Here is a 21,416-nt window from a genome sequence, read left to right as displayed (position 1 = left end):
AGTTAGCCAACTCAGCTAATGTTAAGCTAATGCTATCTTCTACAATATGAATAACCTCTTTTCACTTAATTCTATTGACAAGAAAAGCTGACAGTGTTTAAGTGTAAAACGCAAAAGTTGTTATGTTGGCTGGTAAAGCTAATGTTCCATTATATTCTGTATAGTTTCTTTGAAAACATGTTTCTACCAACCCGCTAACATCAGCTAGTAGTTAAACTCCGCTATTACAAAAATCAGTCACTGTAATAACTGAATGTAATGTAAATGCAGCCTGTCACACCTGCAGGTAAAATCATCATCATTTCATAATGCATCAAAAATATTTTTTCCTTTTTTGGCAGAATTTGGTCAAACATTTGATAACCTTATCATCCATTGCTAAAACCTTTTGAGCTGACTTAATTATTTTTTAAAATTTAGCAGGTAATGTCTAAGTTAATGTTTATGTCTAAGAAACATCAAAAGACGTTTTTATACATCAAATAATGGGCTATATGTCCGTCATTTCTATAACCATTTGCAGTGGGATGCTGGAATTCCCAATCAGGTCACCTGCGGACACGTGCGCTTCGCCAGGCACGTACGCTGGGGTGGACGTTAGTTGCTAAGCCTCGGGCGTAGTGTCGTGACGCCATGTCACATGTACACGCAGCGCTGCGGCCCGCGGTGAGCTCTGCCAGGACGCCCAGTCACTACGAAGTATTACCTGCCAATATCTGATCCATGACATACACAAGTCCAAGTATATATGTTCACGTAAAGTTACAATAGCAAGATTAAATTAGGAGCTTACTGATTGGTGTTATTGTTGCTAGTTATTGTTAAACTCCGTGGAATTCTTAAAAGTATGAATTACAATTGTAAAACGGCACAATGAAAGAAAGACTTAATACACAACGTTGTTACCGCACGGAACACGCTGGCTGGTCATGTGACATGAGCTCACTACTCCCAAGCTTTAGGAACTAAAGTCCAAAAGTAGGCTGCGTGTGAAATAAGTGAAACCACGTTTGATTTCTGGCAATGTGCACGAGGGTACGCCGTGTAACGGCGCCATCCATGAAAGAGTTAGTGTCTCTCCAGGGAACAAATCCGGCCCACTTCAGTCCCGCAGCCTCCTCCTCAGTGAGAGTTGTACAGCTGGCAATTTGCAGGCAATGACGCTGGGGGAGTAATTGGCTACTAGGTGGACCACTGCCGCGCGACTTGGACCCGTAACTCTTATGTGTTAGAAGCGATGAATTAGTAGAAGTACTGGGAGATTTACTCGTCGCTTGTCTTACGGGGTTCAGTGTATGAAGGTTGGATCGACAGAGTTTAGGACCCAACTCCCTCTGTCCACCGGAGCCGTTATAACCTCTTCATACTGGAAAGCTAAGGTAAGGCAGATTATTAGCTGGTAAAGTAACCTTTAAATGGAGGGGGATGCCCAGTGGAATCTTTTTTTTTTTTCACAAAGTGTTTTCCCTGGAATTGGAAGCAGCCATCCCACAAGTTGCTTGAATGTATAACAATCTACCTAAGAATCAAAGTATAGCACGGGAATGAAAAACCTTCTGTGCCATGTTCCAGTCCCCATTATATAATGATGAAAAGTGTTTTCACAGGAGCCAAATATTCGGTTTCGTGTGCTACCTGGTTCTGCATTAAAAGACATATCTACTATGATTTGTTAGCTTGTGTCAGTTTCTAACAAAGTCATCCTCTTACAGGTTCCATAAATAGAGTTCTATAGTTCAGTAAATCCTTTAAAGGAACATTTAATTTACCAGCATTTGAAACTTTCTCATTTTAGAATATTAATGCTTTGCATGTGGTAATAATTTTTTAATAAATATTGGATTACCAAGGGCTTTAAACTTACACTTAGCCGTGGAGCCTGCAGCTCTAAATGTTCATCAGTTGTTTATACAGCTGTTTTCCAGGAGCTAAATGTAAACAGCCTAAGTCTAACTCAGAATTCTTCATAATAGCGTTTTATGGTGTATTTATTTACTTATTAGGGAATTGTAGTGTTAATAATCTGTGTTGGGTCTGGAAGAGATTACATCCTTTTGTGAAATGCATCTGTACTGGTATGTGCAAAAACAACAAACTCAACAGAATCAAAATTACATTTTCTATGAATGTCTAGAAAACATTTAAGCAGCTTTAGTTTTCCAGCTTCTTGATCACAATATATATGCAGGCTTCTAACCTATCTTACCAAGTACTGTTCATCTGCTTAGTAATGTCCTCCATTGTCCTTCCCCACAGGACATGGTTCACGCTCATGGACTGGTTGAGGTATACAGTTTCACAGAGTTCCTCTAAGGTCAACATGCTGCGACAAGGCAGGGAAATCTTTTTGTTCCCCAGGGAACGATCCCCCCCCCAAGTTTAAATTAGTCTACAAAACCACAAAGTACAGGCTTGTGGCAGTGATTAGGAAACGCATTGAGTAATTTTTGTGGTGTGGGAATGTGTAGATGCTGTGTTTTGGGATAATACTGTTTGACAGCCAAGTGTTTGAATAGATCAGTTTGTCATAGCCGTGTTGATCTGCTGGCTGGTTGATGTGAGCCTTTCACAAGACCTGATCCATGAGCACATTGGTATGGTGAGTCCCTGCTTCAGTGGGGTGGGGGGGTGGGGGGGGGAAAGAGAAACAGTTCAGCGTGTTTGTGGCAAAGAGTGGATTTGAATTAAATTTAGACTGAACCTTTTTTAGGTCCGTGCTGGCCACATCGGATGTAATAGAGGCTCCGTGTGTCCCCTGTACATACATGGTCCACCTTTCAAAATCAGCTGAATAAAGCCTAGTATGAACAGAAACTGGGAAATGTGACTCAGACAATGAAGTCTCAGACATGTTTTGAAAAGGATACCTTGAGTTTGTGGTTTCTGTACTGTATCATCATACATCACCCCCCCCCCCCACACACACACACACACACACACACACACACACACACACACACACACACACTCGCTAAAAGCTAGAAAGGAGTGTAGCCGTCAGGTTATCAATAGCTGGTCTATCTTAGCATTAACTACCTACCAGAGCTCTACAGACAGGTTTGAGGGAACAGGGTGAACATTTTGCAGGGAAAATGTGGCTTGTTGGGTAAAATGAATGAATGTGAACCCAGAGGAAAAATGTGCTGTATGCTTAATAAAAAACAAATGAGCACACAGACACTGAAAAAGGACAGAAAGCTACAAAGTGGGATCACTGTGCTGCAAAGGACAGCTATAACTTTCATTAATATAACATGCACGTATCCTTTCTGACGAACCTAATCATTTAGCCTTGCACATTTCTAAATGTTTCCTTTCATTACCCTAATGGCCTGAATCAAACTACTGGAGCAACTCCACACTCTATATGCTCTGCATGCTTTCAGCATTTTTAGCTACAGATATTTGTAACATGCATTAGGCAAATTTAGGAATGTTGTGTTGGTATCTAAAAAGCTGTCTTATTTTTAGTGTTCTTACAAAATAATGTTATATTTAATAATAAATACTTACTTAAATACGGTTTTCTCACATTCTGCATAATTATAAAATCTTATTGTTGTTGTGTCAGCTCCTGAAATAGTTTCTCCTGTCCATGAGGCACTTTGCGGTATGAACAAGAAATTTGTTTTTGCTGTAGTCCTTCCAAGAGCTGTTTATCTTCTTGACTTGAAAATGTAAGTGGTGTTTAGGCATCTCTGTCATTCATCCAGTATACATAAAATACATGTAAAACACTTGCTGTCCCCTCTTACACCTGTTTTGACATTGTCTTCTTCTGCTTTTCTTTATGTGCAGCTGAAGTAATGGAGCAGTCGAGACGCAGACGACAGTTATCGCTCACCCTTCTGTTTGGGTTGTGGTTACCTTTCTGTTTAACCCAGACCACACCATCAAAAACAACCACACCAACATCTAAACCATCCGCGTCCCCCCAGCCACAGACGGAGCGGTTAAAGGTCAGACTGGCTGGATATCCACGAAAACACAATGAGGGCCGAATAGAGCTTTTCTACAAGGGAGAGTGGGGAACCATCTGTGATGACGACTTCTCGATAACTAACGCCAATGTGCTCTGCCGCCAATTGGGCTTCGTCTCAGCCACAGGATGGACCCACAGTGCCAAATACGGAAAGGGCCAAGGTAAGAGTGTGTGTGGACACATCCAGAGATTCAGACTATAGTTTATTGCCATATAGACCTTTATGGTGTTTCAGCACTAATTGGCAGAATCTGAACATCTGGCTTCTCCACACACAGTTTCTACTGTGGAAATTGTCTATAAACGGCAACAAGTCCAAAAAAGTCTGACTATTCTTTGCATAAATGTGAAAGTTTGTTTGACAGTATTTAACAGAAAGACCATTTATTTGACTTGCAGTTACCTCAAAAATGAATTATTTATACAGTCAACTTGTGAATATTTAGAATTTTAAAACCCCACTTTTGAGACTAAGCTGAGTCTCAAATTCAGAATCTTTTCTAAATGTAATTGTAGATATATTGGTTCCCAGATCACCAGCGTAACAAGCAACCAAGTGTGACTTCCAGGTCTGGAGTGGTTGCTTTTCACAGGCCTGGGAGTTTACTGAAGCCACACTGACAGTTTGCTACCTCTGCAGGAAAAATCTGGCTGGACAACGTGCAGTGTAATGGAGGGGAGAAGAGCATTGAATTCTGCAAGTCTCGTGGGTGGGGCAACAGTGACTGCACTCATGACGAAGATGCTGGAGTTGTGTGCAAAGATGAGAGGATTCCCGGCTTTGTGGACTCAAATATTATTGATGTAAGTTACCAAAAATGGATTCAAAGATATTACGGTTATTTTGTTGTAATTATTTTGTGGTGCATCATGGTGGGTTTAAGGTCTAAGCAACATTGACATTGCTTTTCAAAAATCCCATGTAGTGAGTCTTGACGCTTGGTAAAACGTGACATCCCAACTGATAGACTAGCACTAAGGACATCAGTTTATCTTCATACACTCATAGGTGGGAATGGTGGGTGACTCAGTGTGAAGTAGTGTTATATAAAGATTGACAACTGAGGGACATTTAAAAATATTTTTCTAATAAAACACTTTGTGTGAGATGCTGTCGAATATCCATGTGTATAATCAACTTGTCCAGGGTGAACAAGGTTAGAATGGGGACTCATCTCCTCAGGCCACAGGCAATGACTTGAATGTATGATTGCATCATAGAGGTATTCAGATGCATGGATACTCTCTCTCTCTCTCTCTCTCTCTCTCTCTCTCTTTGAGCCTGGTGTTGCAAGTCAGGCTTCATCAAATGTGGAGTCCAGATTTCACTCTGTGACCACAGCAAGTTCCAAGTAAACCACAGCGGAAGTGAGTCATTCCAAAGCTGGCAATCAGAGATGGTCACATTAACCGTTTATGAGTTGTTAGCAAGAGGAGCAGAGTTCTCTCTGCAATGGCTGGATCTTAGTGTTTAGTCTGTTCCTCTCGTTCTGAAGTCTTAAATAGAAGTGCATTTGTGAGCTTATGCATGACTGTGTCGGTTTAAATATAAGCAAAATAACAATTTCCATGTCAGATAAACAACAGTTCCATCCATCCATCTAGTATCTTGTTCAGGTGTCAACAACAGTTTATCAGGAAAAATAATGTTTGAATTTACACCACCACTCATTAGTGTGTATGATGATACACTCAATAACCATTTCTTTAAAGAAAAAAATTAATCAGGGAAAAAAAAGATTTTATCAGACATGAACTGTGTAAAGTGGGTGAATTTAATTAAGAATTAATTTGATATACAACACTGCACTGTGTAAATAGTTTAATTTTGCTTTACCAGTCATTAGTGTGTGTGATGAACTTACATAAATATTTATTTACAGAAAAATCACAATTAATGCTAATTAATAATAGGCTAAATATTTAGAAGAGATTAATTGAATGGTTTAGTTTTCATCAATCAAATGAATAACATTTTCTCTACACATTATCTAACGTTACATTATTAGACCACCGTGGATGAAAACAAAATAGAGGAGGTGCGACTTCGGCCTGTGGTCGCCGTGGGCAAAAAGAAGCTGCCCAACTCAGAGGGTGTAGTGGAAGTGAAATATAAAGATGGCTGGGCACAGATCTGTGACCTGGGATGGACGATCAAAAACACCCATGTTGTCTGTGGTATGCTGGGATTCCCAAATGAGAAGAAAGTCAACAAGAACTTCTACAAGTAAGTGAACCCCTCAAGTTAACCATTACAACTTGGTGTGAGTTCATGAAGTGAAAGCTGCTACTGGCAGCTTTTTTTTCACAAACAAAAAGGCAAAGACAAACTTTGGGACTGTGAACTTTAGGACCCATAATTCATATATGATATCATCAGAAAAAAATTCCACACTCATGTCAATTCAGTGAACTTCTTAAGTGGCTTAGAGCCAAGCAAAGCAGTAGTTAAAAGTTTGGTATGGAGCTTGGATTTCGCTCTTAAGTGTTGATGAATCACTTCCTGTGAAGGACACCTGCATTCCTGAAACCAAATAACTGCACTTAGGAAAAAGGATAAATCTGCTGCTCATCCTCATGAAAAACTGTGCAGTTTGAAAGGGGAAATAAGCTTATTTGCTGTCCCGCACAGCGTTAAACGTGTGGTTAAAAAACACTGCCATGTCTGTACACTAATTATGTTACACTCAGCAGCTGCTTAGCTTATCTTAGCATCAAGGCTGGAAGCAGCTTTTAGATTGCTTTTTTGTATAATTTTAACAAACAATATAACATTTTAATTTGTGAGCATTAGAGATGGATTTCCATATCTTTGGACATAGCTGTTTCCCAGTTTATAGTCATTATGCTAAGCTAAGTTAGCAGAGTGGTGGTTTTAGCTTCATATTTGAAAAAACATTTGGGTGGTTTTAATCTTCCACTTAGCTCTTGGCAAGAAAACAAAGAAGCATCTCTCCTGAATCTCAGACTACATAATCATAATAGTGGGTAATGAGGGCGCTGCTTGTTTGTTTACCTTTAGGACATCAGCAAGGTGGCTCGAAGTTTCTCATTTACTCTGGATGGGATGTTTGTTTCTGCCTGTTTGACATTCCCCGAGTTTTAGTGTGCAAAATTAAGTGGCAACATGTTACCCAAACCACAAGCAGGGTTGAATTCATTGTTTGGACATTATAGGAACTGGTGTTTACTGTGGACATGAGAGAGACCGTGTAGGTTTTCTCTACCATCTGCCAGAACTGCAGCTCTACAACAAAGCACAACTAAACCAAACCGGAGTGTTTGGATGATCCTCTGATTGTCCTGCTCTGTCTCTTATTTCTTCCTTCAAAGGAAGTTTTCGTTTTTCCTTTGGACAGACAGAAAGGCCCCATTTTTCTTTCTTCTGGTGTCCTGGCTGGGTCACATATTTCATGTTCTTGGCTACCATTCATTACTGTGCAGAGGAAGTGGAAAAGCAATTATTAACCGCCTGAAAAATGAAAATAAAAACCTGCTGGCTCTTTTTGGCAAAGTATGATAGAAAATAATATGAGATCAGTCTATTTCAGTTTAAATATTTAAGTAAAACACTCATTATTATTATTAAGCAAAATTATTAAGCAGTGAGCGTTTTTTACATCCAAAAGAACATGTGTGCTGTCACTGTAACAGTAAATTGTATTAAGTAATTGCAGAAAACACTAAAGACACACTTTTTTAAACTAATTAAAATTATATGGACTCTGCTGAGGACAATGGAAGAGACTCCACTTTTCCCTCTCACTGGATTTTCAAGTATGATAGCACATAGTTGTGGCAATTGTTACAGTCAAACGCGTTTTATTTGTCCCCTGAGAAACTCAGTTGTACAAATGCATGCTTGTGTTTTTTCTTAGGTGTGCGTGAAGACTCAAGGAACAGGAGGTTGACGAAGGGATATTAGATAGTCGCATAATACAGCGTACAGCAACAATCTGTAGCAACCAGTTTTTCTGTTTTGTTAGTCTTTTTTGTTATATTGGAAAATCAGCTTGTTATTAGCTTTATAACTATGTTTAGGATGTGTAATACTGTATCTGCTTCATGAAACTCAAAAAGACACTTAAGTGCTGAATTCTGACTAGCTGAGATGGCTCCTTACGTTTGATCATTCAGTGGTGACAAAGTCTCTAACACAATATACTTGAGAGTTGTGGAATGTCAAAAATGTGTTGCACCATTGAGGCTCCGCTTCCTTAAAGAAATGTTTGTTTGCAGTCAAGAGACAGAGTGAGTGTGTGTGTGTGTGTGTGTGTGTGTGTGTGTGTGGATATGCGACCTGTTTAAGTGTGTGTTTGCATGTAGTTTCTTCCCCTATATGTGATGGAATTTGGCTGTCTCACTGTTGCAGACATCTGAAAAAGACCGCAGCTGAGAAGGTCCCCAGGCCAAAGGTTAATGTTTCAGTCGGTGGAAGGTACATAGTTGCAGGAAAACCCACTGTCCTCCTCTTTCTGCACTTTGTTTATCGTAGTTTTGACAGTGGGTTTCCTGTAGAAGTAGATGATAACCATTTAGGTCCTGTTTGTAGCAAGCTGACCTTTCATTTCTCTCTAATTTCATACTATTATGATGTGCAGCATGTGAATATGTTGTATATTTATATTTTATCCTGCTATTATCCTGCTATGTTATGTGTGAAGGTTTAGTTTTCTCTTTAATTTTGTTTTTTTCTCTCTCTGATTTTTCTTCACATTACTGCTGACATTGTGCAGACTGAACACACTGAGACCAGATCAAGGGCATTGTTTCCTAAAACATCTAACTTCTAAAATAGTTACTTACCAAGTGCTGTAGTCTAAATGAGCAGGAAATGTTCCTATTAGGTTTTACTTATGCTTCAAACTCAACTAACATCATTAGGTGTTTTGTACCATATTTGAACTGTTTAATGGAACAGATGTCATCAATCTGCTGCTTTTATCTGAGGCAACAGCTGGAGATCACATTTCTCATTGTGGCATGCTTTTTGGAGATGGACATCAACTTTTCACCCTGCATTTTTCAACTGAAACAGTCACATGCCTCCGTCTCAACATGAACCAACCTGCATCTGTTAGAATTCTGCAACTAATTCACAGCGTTGCCAGATGGGTGGAGTTAGCCACGTTGGATAGTGAGTGTTGGGAAGTCAGTTCTTCACAAACATTTTGACATGTATTATGTCAAACTATCCATTTCAACCTAAAATTGGATAAAAACACGAATGAAATGTGTTTTGCATCTTGCTGCTTGAGCTTCTTTTATCTTAAGCTGCTTTCTTATAACCCACGTATACCCACCCCATATGTTTCATTATATCATGAAACATCGTGTTTCAATTATTACACCTACCTCTAAAATGTATTCGCATTCCATTCAAACAAAAAGCAATGCCACAAATCAGATAAAATCAATGTGAAATCCATGATAATCAATGGGAAGTTTCACATTGGCACAATGTAAAAACTATGCTATTTGGCCAAATGTATGGAGATATCAGTTGGGGTGGGGTCTGGGCAGGCCAGCCTGTCCTGTAGGGATCTGTAGAAGCTGGAAGGGATCTGTAGCATCAATATTTCCCCATATTGGACCTATGGTTTCTTGCCCAAACCATGAAACAGTCCAAAGACTACTTTAAGTGAGTCCACATACTTTTGGCCATGTTGCAGAGTTAAGCTTCTTCTAATAAAAATGTGTCAAAATAACCAATGTTTATAAGCATTTTACATGATGTGATCCTGCATCAAATTTGTGTGTTCTGCTTGCGTTTAAGGATGTGCGATATTGTTTGTCTCTGCAACACTTTAAAAAAACACACGAGGTTGCTGTCAATTACATGTTTATGTCAACTGTTCATGTTTCACTGTATATGTGCATCAAGTAATTTTGTCACTTTTCATCTTCAGCGTCTTCCCCTAACTGTGCAGTCTAACTCATGTTTACCTTGCAGGCAGACATCCAAAGCTAAAGCTAACTCTAAGTCTAAACAGAGCAGCCCTGGCAAAAGGTAACGTGGGGATAAGCAACACTGCGGGTAAATTCAAGCTGTTTGAAAAGACCCACATGTGCTGCTTTCACAAACCTCACAAACAACTGACATTTAAACTGATAGAGTCACAGGGATTAGCTAAAAATGATGGACATTTCCAGGTATAGGAAAAAGTCATTCTCTAATGTGCATTCTTGCATTTCTGCATGAGCAGCTGCCCTGCACATTTAACTGGTTTGACAGAATGACAATATTAAAAAAAAAGCCTATACAGAAGCTTAACTCAGCAAAGGTTGTTCAACGATTTAATAAGAGAACTGATGTGCAGAATTGCATTTAAATCGGTGCACAGTAAATGGAAGCAGAACGCAAATAGTGTTTTCAATTACAAAGAGCAGTTTTGTCAAACAATGTATGTTTGTTAGGCTTTAATTTTTACAGTGTGATTTACTGTAAATATAACTGAGGCATTCATTCATTCAGTGTTTCAGTTTTTACACTCCTTGATCCTATCTCTACCTCTTTCAGGTTGTATTTGGAGCGTCAGAAGAGCTACTTCCACATCCACTCTGTAGCATGTACAGGTACAGAAGTCCACCTGGCAGCCTGCCCCCTGGAGTTCAGCAAACCAAACGCCACATCGTCCTGTGAGGGTGGAATGGCGGCTGTTGTCAGCTGCATGCCGGGGCCGCAATTCATGCAAAACAGCGGCTTAAAAAAGAAACTCAAAATTTCGGTACAACCGTTGCTTCCAGCAGCCCAATAAGTACTTACGCAATCAATAAAATAAAGTTTTCATGGGTCTCTTTGTTGTCTAGACCAACGTGAGGCTGAAAGGAGGTGCAAGGGTTGGCGAGGGTCGAGTGGAGGTACTGAAAGACAATGAGTGGGGAACAGTTTGTGATGACCGCTGGAACCTGCAGTCTGCCAGCGTCGTCTGTAGAGAGCTCGGCTTTGGCAGCGCCAGAGAGGCCCTCACTGGAGCTCGTATGGGACAAGGTTAGAAAATCATACCCTGATAAAAATGTATTGGTTTGTTTCAGCCCAGGGACCAAATTTCAATGCTGATCAGGATCTAGGTAACATAACGCTCTGGTGCTTTTTCATAAATGCGTCACATTTAAAAGCCTATTACAAGGATTTTCGTATCTCAAGGCAGGGACTTACCAATCCAGAATGCCTTATTGGTCAGCTGACTTCAGACAAGAAGGTCAGTGAAAATATGAAAAGAAAGCAGTCAACCCCCTATGTTTGAAAAGAGGCAAAAATTCTTTGGATTACTTGTGCTTGTGAAATGACGTCATTATTGCTGACGTTCATCTGGTACAAGCATTTGAAGGTTCACCATGCAAGTACAGATAACGTTCCAATTTTATTAACTTCACATAAATATGTTTGGTTCAATTCCAACCAATAATCAATGTGATTATTTCTGCATCCTTGGAAATCTTTGTACATATTATATTTAAACTCCTAGTTTGATGGTGCACATCTCAATACAGTTCAAAGGTGATGACTGATCAGAGGAAAAGTACATGGCATAAAATGTGTGATTTTAGTTGCATTGTTGCCCTCAATTTAATCAAGTCAGCCTTTTTTTTTATATATTTCCAATTCACAACAAAAATCATCTCATTGCACTTTGCAATAAGATTTATATGATTACTGTTTATTAAGATAGTTAAGATCAGGTTTTTGCTTTGCATTAAACGTCTCTAAACATGTCACCTGAAGTGTCTTCAGAGAAGACTTCAGTCATCAGTTGTTTACCTGCAGCTTGTTCTCTTCCCCCAGTTAACTGATAATTAGCCTTTAAGTCCACATTCCTACAGAGATAATGCATTTAAAGCCTATTTTAGTAGAAAGGATGCTGTGCTTTAAAACGAAAACAAATAAAGACAAAATACATGAAAGAAAGAAAAACATATGATGCCAATAACGGTAAGCAAATGTATACATGTTAATAAAGTTGCTGCACTATGAAAAATAGTATCATTTCACACACATCAAAGTTTTCAGTGAGAACCTTTCCAATGCATTCCTGACACAAATCCTTCCATACAGTTCCTCACTGATTCCTTCAATAGCTCCTTATTGTGTGCACCATCCACGACATGGACTATTTCACATGAATGATGCAGTCCACCTTTGTTTGAGCCACCTGCATGCGTTATGGTAAAAATTACTTAATTTCAGTCATTTTACACTGATGATAGAATTGCATGATTGGACTTTGTCCTAAGCTATTTAGAACCCAGGGTTTAAAAGTACAACCTACAGAAAAGAATAAATAAGATTGTAAATGTTATGTTTTTAATGCTATGTTATTTTTTTTATCCCAATATTTTTTGGCTTTTTAGCCTGAGAAATGGCTCTGAAAAGGAAACATTAACACTGTGTCACCTATCAGAATTTAATATTGTGCATGTGTTCTTCATTGGTATTATCCATCAGGAGCATGGGGGTCTGTGCAGTATTGGAATGAACTATCCTGATATTCTAGCAAAGCAGAAACAAGCAGTCTTTTGAAATGCACTTCTCAGAAACGCTGGATGTGCATTTCTGCTTGTGTGTGTGTGTGTGTGTGTGTGTGTGTGTACATTATGACTTCTTCCACAGGGGAAGTCAGCCAAGTCTACACACACAAAATGTCTTTAAGGGAGCAGCATACGCCCTCTGTGCTCAGATGGATGTCAGACCACCATCTGGCTGGGTTAGTCTGAGAAACATTCCTGGACGTCACTGAAGTTGGAAACGAGCTCAGCTGAAGGAATTCCTTTCACAGAAATTCTATGATACAGTCACCTTATGGTGGTGTGACTCGAACTAATGAAAGTTTAGAGGGCAGGGTGTCGCTGACAGAGAACATGTATGATCAGCAGAAATGCCTCAAGTTAAAAAGTCAAGTGGGCTTCAAGAGCTGCTTTGAAAGACATGTAGTATAGAGTACTGAATAGTAATTTATCTACAATTTACTAGTCAAATAATGAATATATTTTATATTCAGGGTATGTAGATGTTTCTTTGTGGGTGACATGTTCTTCTTAATCAGTTTATGCTTTGCTACAATTTATTTTAACTGGCATTCATTCATGAAAGTCAACACCATCCTGCCGGAGCAAAGTTGTGAGACACTTGAAAAACCAATGCATTGATTTTACATTTCTAACAGTAGTAGCAAAACAAAGAAATGATGAACATAAAATGCAATTAAAAAGACGTCACAGTTGCTTTGGTTTGGTCACTTTGTCAGGGAGAATGTCAGCAGCAGTCATGTATTATTATTATTATTATTATTATTAAGGTATTCATGAGTTTTCCTTGGCCCAGGTCTCATCAACCAGTCTGGGATTTGTAACAGGAGTTTTAATAAGTAGAAAAAGGAGACGCGAATTCATCTGACATAGATGTTTATTCTGACCCAAGCACAATTTTTGATTAAGCTGAAAACATATTCAAATATTTGAATATGAGAAATGCAAAAAATGGAAAAGCCCTTTAATAAAAAAAGTCAGTCTTCATTTAATAACCTCGACACTGCTCTTTGCCTGTCTGTCCAGGAATGGGTCCGATCTACATGAATGAGGTGAAGTGCCTCGGTACGGAGAAGTCCATCTGGAACTGTCCCTACAGAAATATCACATCAGAGGACTGCAAACACGTGGAGGACGCCGCCGTCCGCTGCAACGTGCCATACATGGGACTCGAGAACTCGGTCAGACCTGAACCTACTAACAAAAATGTTTTATTATAAGACCTCTTTATGTATGTTACTCATGAAAATTAGGCCTTTTTATGCTGTGTCTGTTGTGATGTCCGTTAACATAACTCCTTGCTGCATTTTTGATTTGCCCTAACATTTTATTAGTTAGTAGTTGCATAAATCTCACAATTTACCATCAACCATCACTGCTGTCATGAAAAACTGTAATATTACTTTGACTATTCTATAGTTTAAAGTTTCATAATTGTGTCAGCTGAATTAGTTGAATTGTTTAAAATCAGCTCAGACAAAGAATTAATTTGTCCTTTGCGCATCCTTTTTTTTTCTGACAACAGTGATTTCCCTTTACCACAGAGTATATCTGGTTGTAGAGTTTGTTTTATACCAGATTATACTCATCCGTGTCTCCTGTAGATACACACCGAGGCCACGGTAAGTGGGATAAAAACTCCAAATTACAAGATCTGTTATTTAAATAGTTTTAAATGTTGTCGATTTTACGAGATTTTTGTTTCATATGAACTCTGAACTATAGGAATTTAGTATACTATATATAACTATAACAGTTTTAACCATGACTAAACAGAAAATGGAGTTTTTATCAAGCCTGGTCCATGTGTATCTATACTCTGCTTTGTGGTTCCTAACACCTCGGCCCCGCACAGATCAGAATCACAGGAGGACGGACCCGCTACGAGGGCCGTTTGGAGGTGCTGAGCACAGACTCTAACGGGACACAGACCTGGGGTCTGATCTGTGGAGAGACCTGGAGCACCAAAGAGGCCATGGTGGCCTGCAGGCAGCTGGGCTTGGGCTACGCTAACCAGGGCCTCCAAGTAGGTTATTAGCGCCACAGAGGACAACGTTGTGCAGCACAGCAAAGCTGCATTGACCAGCAGGTTGTCGTTTGGGTTATCTGACATATGAAAATATAATATACTTTCATGGACAGTCAGTGGCCGTTTTTTTCTGTACAATCTGTTCAAAAAAGTTCTACACAAGTAGAAAGGAAAACAAATAACTCAAAAGGTACATGATTTTCTTTATACTGTTGGAATCAGACAAGCTGGATCCATAGACGCTCTTAGCTATGTCTGAATATCTGCCTGACCTCATCTGAACAGAGTAGAACCACAGATCTCTGCTGTTTTACTGCTTGTAGTCTTGGAACACAATCCGAACTGATTTTCCATTGTCCTCTGATCTGTTTCCACATGAATACTCCCACAAGACCACACTGTAGTAAATCCAGACCCTGAAATGATTTAAAAATACCACGTGGATGTGTGTTTCTGAGATACTAGATCCAGCTTCTCTGGCATCAGCAACACAAACGTGTTTATTGTCTCGTACTCAATGACGGTGTTGGGAGGTTACTTGTAAGAAGTCATTTATTATTTATTACTTATAACTGTTTATCAAAAGTAACAAGTTATAATATTACTTTGAAAGGCAAAAACTTAATCACTTGCAGTTACTCTTAGTTGTTTTTACTTTACTATCACAAAACGTCAACATAAACCTTTGGTCTAGTATAAAGTAAAATTATGAAGTTACCAAAATACTTGCCAATGACACCTTCACATTTTTATGACTTTTATGCTTTTCAGCGCTCTCTCACAAACTACCCAAACCTGTGATATATGCCCTACTTGCAAAGCAACACAGCATGAATTGCACCTGAGCAGCTGCCTCACTTAAAAACCCACACGTCTGAATGTGGCTTGTAATTCTTCTCAAAACACAGATATACTGTCAGCACATCCAATACTCCATTACGAACTGCCTTAGCTCATTCAAAGACCAGGTTTTTTTCAGATGGGGGAGATTCAGGTCTAACTTTTACTGCTTGTTGCAGGCAGACCTGCTAGAATTTCTGCAGAGTCTTAACATGCAAGTGTCAAAGATACTGTCAACCCTCCACTGCTTCTGCAATGGGGGCAATTGCTACTAGACTAGTCCAAGGCCAAATTTCTTTCTCAGTACACATCTGCTCATAATCATGTGTCTGGCTCACAGCTGAGCTGCATGTGATAAAATGGAATGTGTATCATAAAAAGTGGCCACTGAGTGTACAGTTATCTCTTTCAAATTCTGTGCTTCCATGTTCAAATGTATTTAAATTATCAGCCATTAATTACATATTCACACACACACCTACTCTTTGCTAGTTTGGTTGAAACTCTTAATTACACTTGAACATGCAAGCCAGCATTAACACATCACAGTAGATTATAATTTTCATATGAAGTAACTTATGTCTTTTCCTGCATGGAAGAACCAAACGCAGTTTTGGTCTGTCCCATGTCGGCAGATTGAAGTTCTAATCTCTAACCCTTCAGTTTCTAATTAAACTTAAACACCACTCACCCCCAAAGCCAAATGGTGATCTCATCTGTGGAAACCACACTTACATTCTCCACGCCTGCAAAAGTTTAACCAAACTGCTGCTGCAGCAACACATTTTCCACCCGCTGAGAACTGTGTATGAACACTGGTAGTTTTAGCCCAGACAGAACAGGAAGTGTGACCCCTCACTGACTCCCAGAAGGGCCTTTCTGCAGATCCGGATAGTGGGCGGCCGGAGCAGTTATGAGGGCCGTGTGGAGGTTCAGGTTGGGTCCAAGTGGGGCACAGTGTGCAGCACAGGCTGGACCACAAAGGAAGCCATGGTGGTTTGCAGGCAGCTAGGGCTTGGCTACTCCATGCATGCCATCACTGTAAGTAGGCGCAAAGACACAAACAAAGAGATTTGTTGCAGAGATATTTGTCAGATGAACTGTTTTGTAGGTTAAAGCTTTTGAGCTGCACTAGTTTTACCGGGTTGTTACAAATCATTACGTTTGACAAAGAAGTGAAGCAACGTGATTTAAGTGAAAAGTGCAAAGATGCAAAGAATCTGGGAGGATACCAGCACATGAGAATGTTTTAGTCAGTATATGACTATAAAACAGAATAATAAATAAAACTAATAAAACAAATCTCAGAATTAAAGAAAACATTCAAAAAAGAGGCACAGAGACCATTTTTTACATCCAGAACAAAATAGTTACAAGGCTTAATAGTGCAAGACTGTCATTGTTTGACTGCTTGCAAATGTAATAAACCACTAAGTGAAGTACAAGGAAATGAGAAAATTACAGTTACAACAAAGCAATTAGTTTTATAAACAAAAATTCTTTTGTGGCTGCCCCTTCATTTTTACAAATAGGATAATGAGAAAGTTTTAGAGAGATTTTTAGCAAAAGTTAAGGAATAGTTGCATTGCACATGACTTTCTGCAATAATTGTAAACTACACGACATGGATCACCGCATAAAATTCTTGTATGCGAAAGTAACTTGGCTTGTGATCTAGGTGATATATTTATAGTAAGTCTATAATTATGTTTATCATGGCTTGGAATAGAGGCCTTTCAGTAAGTAGTATTTACTGAATCTCTCAGTTATTGTTTGCAGGGATTGTATTCTCAGTATTACAGCATGTCCTGAGGGAGCAGCCAAAAAACAGTCATGACCTATCTACAGCTCTGTTTGTAAATGTTTGGGTTTTTTTTTCCTGGTCTTATGCATTATGTGTTTTTTACTGTTGTGTGAACCAATCTAAGGAAACCTGGTACTGGGACAGCAGTAACGTGACGGAGATGGTGATGAGCGGCGTGAAGTGCACAGGAAACGAGATGGCTCTGACTCAGTGCCAGCATCACAAAACTGTCAGCTGCCAGAGAGTGGCCGCAAAGTTTGCAGCAGGGGTCATCTGCTCTGAGAGTATGTTTACAGGAACTAATGAATGTGCTGGATAATATGCCGGTGTCATATCGTATCTCACTCTTTGTCGTCCTTCTGCGTCTGCACCCAGCTGCCTCTGACCTCGTCCTTAATGCCCCTCTGGTCCAGCAGACGGTTTACATTGAGGATCGTCCTCTGCATATGCTCTACTGCGCTGCCGAGGAGGACTGCCTGTCAAAATCTGCAGCCAAGGCCAACTGGCCATACGGACACAGACGCCTGCTCCGCTTCTCCTCCCAGATCCACAACATCGGCCGGGCTGACTTTAAGCCAAAGGCTGGAAGGCACTCGTGGGTCTGGCACGCCTGCCATGGGTAATGTTCTGATTAAGATGTTTAGTTTTTAAGTATGTGTCTGCAACATAAATCATAAATGAACCTTAACATTCCAAAAGCTCATGAGTTATGAGTTAAACTTCATGAGGGCGAGATTTTAATGTCAAATGGAATTTTTATTGTTAAGTGTTCTAATCTTAAGTGAACTAAAAAGAAAGGTAAGTATTCTTTCCTAAAACATAAGAGACCACTACAGAAAAGATAAATAAAAAGTACTAAATTAATAATTTATTTATTATGTACATGCTGTATATGCATAACAGAAAACGTTTCTTTCTTACTTCAGCCTGTTATATTACAAATTGCAACATAACTCAAGTCTCCTTCGATGTTTTCTCCTCAACAATCTTGCTACTAGCATTACCTGCCACTCAGATATTAATAGGGATTCATTTTGTTGACACAGCAACCTTTCTTACGTTAATCATCTTACACATGTTCACAGTGATAGGGATTTATTTCCAGCCAAGAGCTCACATATTATAATTATCTAAATTAATAGGTGTTTCAATTTGACGAAGTTAAGAATCAGAAAGTTTGTGTTTTTAATGTGTTGTGTGTTGTTCCACTTTGTTCTTATGTCAAATATACAAAACAAATTACATCCTCTGTTCTTTTGTAAAGTTTTTCTCTTAAACATTTTATTGTAAAGCATAAACACATGGCTTGAAATATAAAATTGTGAAATGTAGAATCTGCTCAGTTCCTAAAAAGTGCTTTGTTCTTCACACTATAATTTTCTCTGCATTATCCAGCCACTACCACAGCATGGATGTTTTCACCCATTATGATCTGCTCAATTCCAATGGTAGCAAGGTGGCAGAAGGACACAAAGCTAGTTTCTGCCTGGAGGACACAGATTGTCAAGAGAGTGAGTCTTATATTTTGAATCTTTCTAACTAAATGCTCTATTAACCTATTTTCTTCATTTGCATTTTTTTCCTTCTAAACAAGACATTGCTTTATAGTTGTATACAAGACTTGGTAGGTTTGACTCGTACCATCTTTTCATTTGTGACACTTAGGCGTTTCTAAGAGGTATGAGTGTGCCAACTTTGGTGATCAGGGCATCACTGTGGGCTGCTGGGATTTGTACCGTCACGACATCGATTGCCAGTGGATCGACATCACTGACGTCAAACCTGGCAATTACATTATGCAGGTGAGCATGTGTAGAACGTAAAGCAAATACTGTAAATTCTTTTCTGTGTCTGCAGATTAGCTTGGCATTAACAAAAAGACCGCTTACAATCATCTACCCAGAATCAGAAGAAAGTGTATTGGCCAAGTATACAAGGAATTAGAGAGTTTTTATTGACCTGAGTGTAGTTGTACAACCTTCCAATGGTAACACTTTGTCTACAGGATCATATACTTAAGTAATTATAATACTGCTCACTATTAACAAATGATCAATTCACTTTGGATTAATGTGATTAGTTCATTAATAGATCACAAGTTAAAGGGAGTTAATTCACAGTTACTTCATACACCTACTCACGTGCGACCATATTCACTGCATTACAGTTGCGAACACGTCTACAGCAGCACACAGAAGCGATCAATTTTGTAGCATATTTCTAGTAAAAGAGACCTTTGAAAAAAAATGAATTTAGTTACATACTGTAGCTTTTACTATACGATGTTTATGAGAATGTCCCCACCCAAAAAAATGTGATTATTTTTTTACAACAATTTTCTAAATTCTCATCTCTTAAGGTTGTTATAAATCCAAACTACGAAGTAGCTGAGAGCGACTTTTCCAACAATGCCATGAAATGCAACTGCAAATATGATGGACATAGAATCTGGCTCCATAATTGCCATATTGGTACGTAGTCAGAAGCACTAAAGCACATGGATTATTTGGCTATTGTTATTTACTGTTTTAACTGCTATATTTCTTTTGTCTCCACAGGCGATGCATTCAGTGAGGAGGCAGAGAAGAGGTTTGAGAAATACCCTGGGCAGCTGAATAACCAGATTTCTTAACCAACAGTGTCACGGCAATGTAAGAAGCAAATACAAACCAACAAAAAACAAATTCAGAAGCAAAATACAGGAACAAATAATGATTCCCCACATATCCCAGATTTTTTGTAATCATGGAACAGTATTTTCCTCTGGTGAATGCATTGTATGAATTATTATACTTGAATATTCAAGTGCTATTGTTTTTTTTTTGTTTTTTTTTTTGGATTTTCTTTTCTCGGTCTAATGTAAGCTAATGCTATATTTTTAAATAGATTTTATAAAGTCAGTCATATAGTCTGTGTGTATGCCCAATGTACAGCCTTCTATTGAATGTTGTGAGTTACTAATTTGCTGTTTTTTTTTTTTTTATTGTTTTGTAATCAATTTATTTTACTTGGAGCAACTAGGTACAGAACTACCTGAAGTGTTATCTTTGGGTGGCACATTTGAAAATGAAAAATAAACAAATCCTACGTGTAAACAGGAACAGATGCAGCTCTGTGAAGGTTTTTCAGGCACTGATTGCAACTTCATTCTGGGTATGAAAGGTAAATGTGAATATCTCTTAGGGAAACACTGAAGCCTTTGCCTGGAGAACTTAGTTGTATGAGCATATTGCTCAAGAAAAAAAGCTTTTCACATCAATTTCAGCTTTGTGACATCTAGTTCACAGAAACTGTTATGCCTGCCTCCATAGCTACATTTTGTCAGTGTATTTATTACCAACACCAAGGTGCTGAAGAACAACACTTGTTCAGTAAAACTTTTATCACTTTGCTTTGCAACCAGTTTGAAGCCATGTGTAGGTATAGTTTGTATGTATGTTAGAATCAGCACATATATTGGTTACACATTATTGGACAAAGAAAAAAACAACAATGTTCTGAAGCCTTGCTGTGTTTTTGCTGATGTAATCACACCAACTGCACCACATAAAAAGAAGAACAAGAATAAATGCATTTAAGAGGCTTGTTTGATTAGACATTTTTTGCATTAGGTCTACGCACAGCTACAAAATTCTCGGCCAGCGGCAACCGTCCATTTCTTTTCAATGGAAAGCCAGCTGTGCTCCTGAGTATCAGCTGCTGGGCATGTCAGATGCAGCAGCAGGGCAGCTACACGAAGAAAGCTAATTAAAACCTAAAAGAGAAAAATCTGAAAACTCTGGTTTCCCCGATTGTTAACGATGTACGTTTACCACGATATGTAATTTAAGGTATTGGGATCACGTGTCCAAGTGGAAACTGAAGCAGACATTTTATTGACTAGCAGAGGTGGATAAATTAAGAAAGTTGTTTTTAAATAATTATAACAGACCTGTTATGGATTTTTGATATATTTGATTAACAAAATCAGAACAAGACATTTTCTTTCTTCCCAGTTATCTGTGCCTTCTGTCCAAACCGTTTTACAAACAGTCGACAACATTATCGCATTTATTTGAAGTTGATGATAAATGAGCATGAGCAAAAATGGAAAATACATGGAAAAAGCCAATATTCCGTGGAAGTATGGAACCATGGAATATCTGTTAGGAATAAGGTTAATGTGGGATTTTGAGGTAGTGGGACAAATAGATACTAGGTTAACATGTAGAGAATGTAAAGTCAACATCACAGTG

The 21,416-nt window shown here is 38.8% G+C and overlaps 1 protein-coding gene across 6 annotated transcripts; it reads left to right on the top strand.

The window, feature by feature from the left end:
• The first annotated feature begins 1,003 nt into the window (after positions 1 to 1,003).
• Positions 1,004 to 20,764, top strand: loxl3b (lysyl oxidase-like 3b). Of its 6 annotated transcripts, none has more exons than XM_067480847.1 (17): positions 1,004 to 1,379; positions 3,799 to 4,143; positions 4,623 to 4,786; positions 5,992 to 6,209; positions 8,355 to 8,420; positions 9,936 to 9,992; positions 10,503 to 10,710; positions 10,793 to 10,973; positions 13,535 to 13,689; positions 14,364 to 14,534; positions 16,263 to 16,418; positions 17,306 to 17,465; positions 17,557 to 17,800; positions 18,577 to 18,692; positions 18,847 to 18,983; positions 19,541 to 19,652; positions 19,740 to 20,764. In XM_067480847.1, the coding sequence occupies exons 2-17, from the start codon at positions 3,807 to 3,809 to the stop codon at positions 19,811 to 19,813; spliced, it is 2,556 nt and encodes an 851-aa protein (XP_067336948.1). In that variant the 5' UTR covers positions 1,004 to 1,379; positions 3,799 to 3,806; the 3' UTR covers positions 19,814 to 20,764. The 6 variants fall into 6 exon arrangements, with proteins under 6 accessions (XP_067336948.1, XP_067336946.1, XP_067336945.1 ...); XM_067480844.1 differs by lacking the exon at positions 16,263 to 16,418 and having other exon boundaries at positions 1,008 to 1,379; positions 19,740 to 19,832; positions 20,203 to 20,764; XM_067480842.1 differs by lacking the exon at positions 16,263 to 16,418 and adding an exon at positions 3,572 to 3,677 and having other exon boundaries at positions 1,008 to 1,379.
• The last annotated feature ends 652 nt before the right edge of the window (positions 20,765 to 21,416 follow it).

Source organism: Channa argus, chromosome 16 (genome assembly GCF_033026475.1).
Source record: "Channa argus isolate prfri chromosome 16, Channa argus male v1.0, whole genome shotgun sequence".
Lineage (NCBI taxonomy): Eukaryota > Metazoa > Chordata > Actinopteri > Anabantiformes > Channidae > Channa > Channa argus.
The sequence above is the reverse complement of the archived record's forward strand: the minus strand, read 5'-3'. Positions and strand labels throughout refer to the sequence as shown.

What these genes read in the sequence shown, in the direction of transcription:
- loxl3b (XM_067480847.1), top strand. Translation starts at nt 3,807, where the DNA reads ATGGAGCAGTCGAGACGCAGACGACAGTTATCGCTCACCCTTCTGTTT. An exon ending in AAAAGAAACTCAAAATTTCG is followed by an intron (nt 10,711 to 10,792) that starts GTACAACCGTTG and finishes TTTGTTGTCTAG; the next exon opens with ACCAACGTGAGGCTGAAAGG. An exon ending in CTGGCAATTACATTATGCAG is followed by an intron (nt 18,984 to 19,540) that starts GTGAGCATGTGT and finishes TCATCTCTTAAG; the next exon opens with GTTGTTATAAATCCAAACTA.